The 10,492-nt window shown below is 31.2% G+C and overlaps 1 protein-coding gene across 2 annotated transcripts; it reads right to left on the bottom strand.

The window, feature by feature from the left end:
* Positions 1-4,465: 4,465 nt before the first annotated feature.
* LOC111375895 (protein SAWADEE HOMEODOMAIN HOMOLOG 1-like) lies at positions 4,466-9,282 on the bottom strand. Of its 2 annotated transcripts, XM_022998809.1 has the most exons (9): positions 9,095-9,282; positions 8,271-8,356; positions 8,134-8,179; positions 7,950-8,037; positions 6,776-6,836; positions 6,092-6,143; positions 5,439-5,582; positions 4,922-5,041; positions 4,466-4,836 (listed from the first exon to the last, which is right to left on the bottom strand). In XM_022998809.1, exons 1-9 carry the CDS (start codon positions 9,146-9,148, stop codon positions 4,771-4,773), a joined length of 717 nt encoding a protein of 238 aa, XP_022854577.1. In that variant the 5' UTR covers positions 9,149-9,282; the 3' UTR covers positions 4,466-4,770. The 2 variants fall into 2 exon arrangements, with proteins under 2 accessions (XP_022854577.1, XP_022854578.1); XM_022998810.1 differs by lacking the exon at positions 5,439-5,582.
* Between the last annotated feature and the right edge of the window lie 1,210 nt (positions 9,283-10,492).

The following is a 10,492-nucleotide window of genomic DNA, read 5'->3' on the forward strand; positions in this document are numbered from 1 at the left end:
ATATCGAATGACTTGTTGTTACCCTTGGAACATGTGAATTACTTGTTAACTAATGATATGTAGGGTTGCTATCATTAGTGAATACTTAATTTTATGAGTTTTACTCGAAGTAGATATTACTAAATCTCTATTTAGAGATTTACTGAGATTTACTTAAGATATTCGCTAGATTCTCAATTAATTTAATATAATTTATAGAAATCATTCCACTCTTGATTAATGTTTTAATGTAGTTGTGTCTCAGACTCATGTTTAGATTTTTCATTGTATACCTTTGCTAAAGTGGCTTGACTATTACACATGATGGATATTGAAGATGTATTTTTTGGTTCCAAAAGTATCCCATAAAGAAGATTGTTAAGTTACTCAACTTCTTTCTTGATATTTGATAACGCTACAAATTTCTTAGTTGAGTGTGTAATACATGTTTGTTTCTTTGATTAAAAGGAAAACACATTCTCCAAGAGTAAACACCCAACACGAAGTAAATTTACTTTCACATGTGCTAAATATCCAACTAACATCGGTAAACCCTTCTCATATAGCTGAAAATTTAGAATATTGTAGAACTAAGGTTTTTTTTTTTTTTTTGTTTTTTTTTTCAAATACCTCTTTTAACTCATGTAATCAAGTTTCTGATCTTTGAGAACATCAAATTGTTGATTTGGAACATGAAAAAGCCACCGATAATTTTACCAAAAAATAATTTCAATTTTTTTCCTTTACATAAGAAATTCTTGAACCAATTTTTAATTAATGCACTTGCAATTCCAAAAATCTCACGTTATCAACTCATTTAATTCCGTTTTTTTATGTTAAGATTAATCCCATGTAGTACTTTTATAAAAAAACAACATGATTCCAGTTTGAATGTTATAAAAGTACATTAAAGATTAGATATAAAAAATAAAAAAATAAAATAATAATAATATCTATCGAGGGAGCAATTTAAAATTTAGGTTGTGTTTGATAGGAGGCCAATTTCATCGAAAATGGAATTTGAATTCCAACTTCCACTTTTAAGAGAGTTTGATGTCCAAAATTTTCCATAGAATTCAAATTCCCACTTTCTTGTCATATAAGCGGAATTCCAACTTTTCCTTGAATTGGTTTCTGTAGCGATTTTTTTTTTCAATGGAAACAAATTCTAATAATTATTGTAAAAAAATATTTCCCTTTAATTGAAAATTTTCATATAAAACAAAACAAAACGAACATTAAAAGATAGATGATTTGATTATTTATTTATTTTTGACAATGGAAACAAATTTTAAGAATTATTGTAAAAAAAAAATATTTCCCTTTAATTGACAATTTCCATGTAAAACAAAGCCAAGAACACCAAAAAGATATATGATTTTTTTATTTTTTTGGCAATGGAAACAAATTTTATTTCCAATACCAGTAAATTCTATTCCTTTAATTGACAATTTTCATGTAAAACAAAGTCAAACGAACATTAAAAAACACTTTCATTTAACATTTTTCACTTGGAAACTTATACCAATCAAACACAATAATTTACAATTCCCAAAAAAATAATTTCTAAACAATTCAATACCTAAAATTTGTTTTCTTTCTATCTAAATTTCATATTTGCAATTAAACACACCCTTACTGTTTGAACACTATAATAAATTAACTTGGCATATTATATACTACATAATGTCATCTAAAAGTGATAGACTATAAATCTTGAATCATCCCCAATATTATCTTACTTTTAACATTGGATATAGTCTCTCGAAGCAATTTCGTTAGTAACTCATTTATTCCAACAATAAACCAAGCCAAATTCTTAATAAATTTAAAGTCGACTACATATATGATTCATTGCTATTATTTGCAAAAGTTTTCAATGTCTACAGAATAATACTAGCAACGCACTAGGCCCTGTTAATTTTGGTTTACTTCTCTCTTTTCTTACCTCTTGCATTTAGATTGCATCACTATTTCGATCACGAACCTATTTGAGTCTACATAAGGCGTGCCCACGACCAGAGTTCCGACGAGATGGAAATCGATAAAAGGATTGCTTTCTTGAAAATCGATTACGATTAGGTGGTAATGGGGCACCGGTGAAGAGAACGAATGACAACGCATGGATGTTGATTATCTCATTGTGTGTTAGGGTTTATATATGGACGAAAAAATCCCAAAATTGCAAGTTTGGAGAATGGGTTTTCGGACAGAAAATATGGAGAAATCTATTTATACATATGAAGACGACCGTCTCGAAATGAAAGAGGATTTCTTGGAATCGATTTTGAAGTTTTCTTGATTTTTGCTGGAATGAAGAGTCTGTCAATTGGGGCTTTTGGGGGATGATTTGAGGTGGAGTAATGCTATTCGTAGTCGTTCACTGCGGTAGTCGTCCTACGTGGCATACACATGACAAGTGATTATTTAATGCATTAATATGATATTTTTTTATTCATTACTGCATCAAATAACCACCTGTCATGTGTATGCTACGTAGGGCAACTGTCGCAGTGAGCGACTGTAAATAACATTATTCTTTGAGGTGAGGTGGTGTGTTTGGTAGAGTGATGTTAGCCTTCAATTTGATTAATAGGAGTGATTATTATTATTTTTACACCATATATTGTAGTCATTTTGGATTAAAAAAATTTGCAATGTAAGATTTGAATATTTATCTAATTTAATATATGGGGTATAATTTCCACTTTTTTCTATACCCAATCATATTACGGTGTTAAGAATTTAGAGATCGAAGTATCTTTGAGTAAGAACAGAAGTCAATATATTTAGAGTCAACAAAAATCCAAAAATGTTACATTACCAATAACAAAACTAAAAGGTCTAACCATGCAAAAAGTTCACTAACAAGGACCCACCATTCCACGTACACTTTCTATAAATCGTTTCAACTTTTACTGCCGTTCACATATATACAGTGGGGGATCTAGCACAGAGCGAGCACCTGTGATCGCGCATGTTGGACCACTGAGAGTAATTTTTTTGTTGACAATAGATAAATTTTTTAGCTTATATATTGGTAATTCATTTTAATTTCAAATATCTCTTGTAGCTAAGTTGGTTAGAGCTTGAAGTCTCGGATTCGAATCCCTTACCAACCAATTTATTGTGTAATATTTTTTGTTCTACAATTTTTACCAAAATTAATGTAATAGAGAGGGCGCCGAAGGAGATTCAAACGTGCGAGCTCTTGTTACGATTATTAAAAGCTTGACCATTATGCACTTCTTGAATTTTGACACTAAATTTAACAAAATAATATGTGGTAGATTTTAGCTATTTTAATGCAATTGTAAAGATTTGAACTCATGCTCCTCCTTTGAATTATACAAAACTTGACGAAAATATCATTTGGTAAATACGATTTATTCTTATAACAGAATTATATTTGTTCAATTTAAACAAAATAATCGTTATATTTAAATTGTATGCATTATTTCATTCCTATTTATTTCAAAATACATGTTTCTCTATACAAACATACATTTTTTAATAAAATAATATTACATCTAAATTCAAAAATTTTCCTTATTTTTAATCATACATTCTCCATCAAATCAATATTCCAAAATAAATTTTAGCAAAAAAAAAATAAACACCAAAAGGGCTATTAATATTTTATTACGGTTGACAACCAACGACCACTAGTACTGACTCAAAATCATGAATCCACCATTGCATATATAAGATAAGAGAATCATGCTATTTCTCATGCTATAAGACAAGACGGCTATGGTTGTCCTAATAAGCAACGACAAGAACCGTGAGAGAGGATACTGTGCCTCTTGGGGTGGACAGTCCCAAAATAACTTCTTAGTATTATTTAAATTCTTTGGTATTCTATCTTCTAAGATACTTTTAAGAAAATCAAGTGGAAGCGAGTTATCCAGGGAAGGTAGTTTACAAATTAGGTTGACAAACTTGATTTACAAATATGTGTTGACAATATTTAGATCAATTATTTCAAAAACAATTTTTGAAATCAATGACCTAAATGACCTAAATCTTGCCGACGCTTTTAGAACATGTTTGAACCCTATATTTTGAAATGATGTTTTGATGAAAAATGTATTTAAAAAATAATGAAAAGTTTTGGATTTGCGTATAATATTATTTTATTGAAAAATGTGTTATTGAAAAGAAAAAGAAAAATATATTTAAAAAAATGAAAATTAAACAAAGGCTTAGAGCCTGTTTGGGAGCGATTTTTTTCACTCAAAAAATTGATATTTTGACCGTTATTTCACTATTACAACAGTCATCTTTGACTTCTTCTCTCACAGGTGGACCCCACATTTCTCGTAACGGTCAAAAAATCAATTCTCAAAATCACTCTCAAACAGTCTCTTAGTTTGTAAACAAAACATGAATGTACAACTAGATTAATTCAAGACAAGATATTTTTGCTTTCTGAGGGTAAGAAGGGTAGAGGATATGTTACTCCTCTTGCAACACATTACGAGGAAAAGCTCAAATAAAGTCAATTTAACATTCCAAGATTGAATAAGAACTTTACATGCATATCAATCAAGACAAAATGATACAATTGGCAGCACACCATTGCAAAGTACTTTTCTTTTTCCTTAGTCTACTTATATCGAAATCATTGTAACCGACCTTTTTGATACTCAACCCAATAGAATTCGACTTTAAAGTCACATTCAATGTTCAACTCTATTTAGCCAATTAGATTCCCCACACATTCCTCCTACATCTTATGTGGAAGAGATGGCTTACCAAGAAAAGCACTTCGAAGTTAATTTCTCTGAGCTAATCCTCCTCTGATTCTACCAGCATACTTGGTCGGCAACATAATCTCCTGAGACGGACTTCCTCCTAGCAGAGAAAAAGTTTACACAGACGACGACACAAAGAAACCATAAATTTGTGAATTTGACAATAACAATGAAAGAGTACACACCTCTATTTTATCATGGTCGTACTGAATCATGAAAATACATCTGCAACCTCTTATGTCATGCAATCTTCTTCGAATCTCTATAACATGAGCATCGTAATACCTTGCTTGATCTCGTCTCTCCTGAAACCCATCATAATGGAATACAAGTTAGGGATCCCATTTATATACTAAAACTATGTTGTTTCTGAATTTATTACTGAACTGATAGTCGAGGTCCAAATTTGCACTATTAGATGGATTCCTGCATATAACATGCCAATTGGTATTCATGGGTTGATTTCATCGACAGCCTTTAAAGCAAGTTTTACAGCCAATTAATCCAACTTATTGATTTCTGTCTAAATGATAAAATTGTGGAGATGAACTTGCTCCTTATTCTGGTTCTATTTCCCCTTCTAGTCCTTTATGATTCCTCAACCAATCCTCTGTTGATGGTACATATGAATTACGTGATACCAGCAATTGGTCAGGAGGTGGTACACTGGAAGAATAAATGTATGTAAATCAAAGGGATCACCTGGAAGCACACAACAAGATCTCCAACCTTGACTTTCTGGCACTCTGAATCCTCCAAAGGGACAGAGCGTTCTCTCACACAGTTTCGTACATTCACCCACTCATCTTCCTCTGCTCCTAACCCAACATATCTTACAAGGGATTCCTACAATGAACTGAAATCCGTCACACTTGAGTTCATAAAAATACGAGCAAATTTGTCTGCATTTAATTTGGACTTAGAATTCTCTATTTTCCAAAATACAGCAGCAAAGCAGATTCCCTTTTTGCAGTATTTTGCAAAATCTTATCATCACTACAAGCTAACTGATATTAACTAAATAAGATTCCCAAGCTAGCAACAGTCAATGAACACCATCTACAGTATGAGCAACATCCACCATCTAATTGCTATGATATGTTCGGCTAAGCTTAAAAAAAGAAAGTTACCTTTATATCCAAGTATGTTTGGATAACAGACTGCTTTCTCACTTCCAAGTGAAAAAGTCACTAATTTCTAAAAGTAACTCTAGTGTTACTTTCATAACAAGTAACTTGCTTATTTCCAACTTTGTCCAATAAAAAATTAGTTTTTGTGAGAGTTTACTTATTTCCTTAAAATTAAGTTAACCATTCTCAACAGGAACAAAATCCATTAGTTAAATAGTTACTCACAACTTCACCGGAACTGAGAAGTCTGTGTGATAAAAATGTTTCAACATCGTACCTGTAGAAAGAACATTTGAAAAAGTAAAGATAATTACTAACTGAAAATTTAGATGCTTACTTAATATATAGTGCAGATTAACAAATGAAGTTATGATCTTTGCATCTATTTAAGTGCAATTTATCAACCTCAATAATGAAAATAATAAAATGAAGTGACTGATTCCAAGAAGTCAATAACAATATCTTCTGAAATTATCCCTCCTATAATAGCAGATTTTTCTGTTGATGAAAATGAACCAAAAACGCTGCATAATAAGTACACGTGAATCATACATTGAAAAGTGAAAATTCAACTGCAAAGGAAATTTTTATGCCAGTGCTCGCATTTTAAAATTCAATCTGTTTTATTCGAGCATCCAACACCAAATCAATTTTCGATGGGCAAAGAATTAGTTACTCGAAATCGTTAAACAATGTGATGCATGTTAACTAGTGCAATGATTTAAATATTTCCCTCGTACTAAAAAAGCTCAATGAATGCTATTTTTCTTCATTTAACTGAAAAAGAAAAGGAAACATTAACAAAGCAGGCATGAGGTGACGCTGAAAACAGCTAAGTTAAATTTTACATGTTCAACAATAATGAACTTTTACTAAGAAGACCTTTTGTAAGTACTAATATGGGTTTACCATGCTCCATCTTTTGATGAAAGTGCTTCAAATTCCAGCCTTCTATCTTGATCGTCCCCACCTGCAACCAAAATAATGTTAGCTATGATCTTCTAATTTCTACAATATCTAAAATTGCAATGGATTTTTTTAAATTCAGAAAATCTTCATTCGTCCAAAGAAATGACATCAAAAACAGAATATAAATAGCATACAACTCCTTTGCAACACATTATATGCAGGTTAGAAAAATGATTTTGCTCATGAGAACTAGTAGTAAAAGTAAAAAAATCCACAGTTAGGATCATAATCTGCATATAGAACAAGACATAAGCAATTGCCTGTAAAAAAAAAAAAAATGGTCATTAACACCCCTCTCGTTACTTGAGGCACACAATCATAAGCTCATAAAAGGATGTTAAAGGGTCAAAGTGAGCCTCTTAAATTTAAGTTAATGTTACTTGGACCAAGAAAGAATCAACTTGTCATAATTAGGCAGAACTTCTGACTCTCTACCTCTTGTATAGAGAAGGCCACGAAACACAGACACTCAAGAGGGGAAGAGAGGACGAAGAAAGAAAGAGAGAGCCCTCCAGTCATTCTCCGTCCCAATTTTTAAGAAAGAAAAGAAAAGGAAAGAATCAGTCAACTAGATCAGTAGAAGCAACATATTCATTCAGTGGGGTAAGGTCGTGTCTATCAATAACTTATATACAACTCTAACTATAAAAGATGGGTGAAGTCTATTGACATATTCTTATATTGTACCAAGGATAAAACATGTTGAATCACTAATGCATATTATAGTATATCTACCCAGATATTGCCATGATTTTCTATTATTGGCTCATTACCACAGCCAGCAAAGCAATTAGTTAGTTTTTGAATATCCCTCTCGTATTTTGGGAAGGAGGGAATAGAACAAATTTAGCAACTCTCCCTCTACAACCCACAGTGGAATAAAAGATAAATCAGCAAGCAAGCCAACATTGAAAGAGATAACAAACTTCACCAAGCATGATAAAAAAGGGGACAAAGAACAAAGATATTATAAAATAGAGGTCACATCAGTAACTTATGATGCAATTATTAAAAGCGCGCTTTAAAGATGAAGTTATTACAAGCAGAGGAATCTCTATTAAGAATTGTATCCAGATATTAGATACAAGCTGAAGAACGTGTAAAGAATATGCACCTTCAGGTATCTGAGCAGTTTCAGTTGCAACCCTTGAAGTCTCTCTAGAGGGACCAAGTCTTTGCCTGTCCTCAAACCAACTTTGAACCTAAAAACAAGTAACATGAGTAATACAAGTCTTCAAGCGAGATTAAAAATTCAAGTTATAATGGAATTAGTTAATCGAAAAGCAGAAGAGAAAAACCTCAGTCCACTTCACAACAGGTTTTCCAGCACGACCACTGGAACGACTGCAAACATAGAAAATGGAATGCCAAAAAAAAATATTTACTAAAGCAAGAACTAATGCAAAATTACTTAATGCACGTAAGAGATGTTTACTTGAAAAGTCTTGCCAATTTCTTATAAAACTCCTCATTCAGAGACTGTTCGCTAGATTCTTTATGTAAATGCTCCATTTTCTCGACCTGTTAGGTTGATGACAAAAGATAAGTTCCCTAATGGTCTACAGTGTTACAAATTGCGCAATTTGACATGAGCAATTCAAGTGGTAATCGCATTCAATTGCAATTAACAATTTCAACTTTCAAGACTACGTCACAGAAGAATTTAGAACCACAGCTGAAAACGATACGAGAACGAACTGTAACAATCCTACTTATCTACTTTTCTTGTTGGTTGTTTAGAAAAACAAAAAGGACTAAACCATTGATGACTGAAGGATTCACCAGCACATGATTCAAACATCAAAAAATATTTACATAATTAAGTTTGATGGCTGAGGCTGAGCAAATATATTATTTTTTTACGAGAATTGGTTACCAATCACAAGCGAGTTTCTGGATTATTAATATACTAATACCAAAACTCTAAGAAAATATAACTGAAAAAACAAAATAAATAATTAAACTCACAACCTTTGATCTTAATATAACTTTTTCAACTAAATCAGTATGCAATTACATATTCAAAAAAGTGAAAAATATACCAAGATTCAGAAATATTAAACCACACACGCTCGCACAAAATACACGTGACCGGCACCGCGCTGAAGAAAATCGTTTCAATTCATCAAAGATCCAGTAAAATCAACGTATAAAAATAGCAAAAAATTAGTTAAATATACTTATGACTAAGAAAATTGGCTGTTAAAAACCGGAATTAAAATTTTTTATATTTAAAAGAAGAAGAAAAATAGTATATACTTCAGCTTGAGTGAAGCCGGAGAAGGATTGTCTCTGCCTTGGCCTAAGATCCATTTAGTGGTCTATTATGCAGCCTTAAAGCCTCAGTTTTGCGAACTGATTTTTTATAGTCTTCCGTTTGAGCGCCTTTTCAAGTTTCAGCCTTCGAACTTTGTGCTTCATTCTCGATTTTCACACCTGTGTTTAGATTTTAAGGGGCGTGTTTAGCCCCATTTTTAAGAAAAATTAGATAATTATTTTTCAAAGAATGCGTAATTAAAAAATTTAAATTTATGTGTAAAATTATATTTGAGTATTTATATTAACACAATATTATTATTATTATTATTATTATTATTATTATTATTATTATTATTTATTTATTTTATTTACCTACATCATATTTGAATTACAAGAAAAGTTTTCAATATTTGCTCTATTTTACTTTTATATCCTCAACTTTTTTTTCATCATGTTTTTATTCTCAACATTCAATTAATTAACATATTTTGTTTCTAATAATGATTTTCATTCAAATATTTTAATTATGCGCATTGAAAGATTGAATAATATTTTGTTTAATTTTTGTATTAGTTATTTATTTCAATTATTTAAAAATACAAGAGATAAATATGTCTTTTTGGCTCTGATATCAAAAGATATAAAAATTAATAGAGAGTTGATGATAAATTCTTTTAATAAAAGTTGAAAACATAAGTGTAAAAATAAGAAGAGTTGAGGATATTCATTGTAATCAAAATTTAGTGTAGTTAAAAAAAAATGTTTTGTGAATATATTTACCCATTATATTATTGAAAGATGCTTATTTAAATATGAGTTTGGAATAAAAATGAATTTTTATAGAATGTAGGTCAAAAGGTGATAAAAGTCCTCGCAATTTTATGTATCCTCAGCACACATTGTTAGGGCTGGGCAAATCTCCCGAACCGAACCGAACCGAACCTGACGGTTCTTGTCAAATTAAATACCCAAACGGGTATCTGAATTGAGAACCGACGGGTATGGTTCGATTCTCAATTCTAGACCAGAACCGAATAAGAATCGAATCTTTCTAATTTTTTTTATATTGAGTAAATCAAATTATTTTAATTTTTCTAAACAAATTAACAAATTAATGATTTCTAAATCCAAATTTTTGGCCCAATAATTTGTTTCATTTCTAATTTTTTAATTTTTGGCCCAATTACCCATTTTATTGTTTCATTTCTTAGCCAAGCAAAATCAAATCCACTAAATAACCCTAAACATCAACACCAAAATGCATAACGTTGTCTCGACTCTCACACTCACTCTCGCAGCCTCACTAATATTCCAAAACCTATATAATTATCGGTCGACACTGTGACCTTAAATCGAAACTGTGACCTTCGTCAACCGAAGCTTTGATCGTAGCGATCA

The sequence above is a fragment of the Olea europaea genome, unplaced genomic scaffold (assembly GCF_002742605.1).
Source record: "Olea europaea var. sylvestris unplaced genomic scaffold, O_europaea_v1 scaffold1429, whole genome shotgun sequence".
Lineage (NCBI taxonomy): Eukaryota > Viridiplantae > Streptophyta > Magnoliopsida > Lamiales > Oleaceae > Olea > Olea europaea.

Coding starts and splice junctions, on each gene's coding strand:
- LOC111375895 (XM_022998809.1), bottom strand. CDS start 9,148: ATGGATCTTAGGCCAAGGCAGAGACAATCCTTCTCCGGCTTCACTCAA. Junction 8,357..9,094: donor CCGGCTTCACTCAAGCTGAA/GTATATACTATT, acceptor TCAACCTAACAG/GTCGAGAAAATGGAGCATTT. Junction 6,144..6,775: donor TCATCAAAAGATGGAGCATG/GTAAACCCATAT, acceptor TTCTTTCTACAG/GTACGATGTTGAAACATTTT.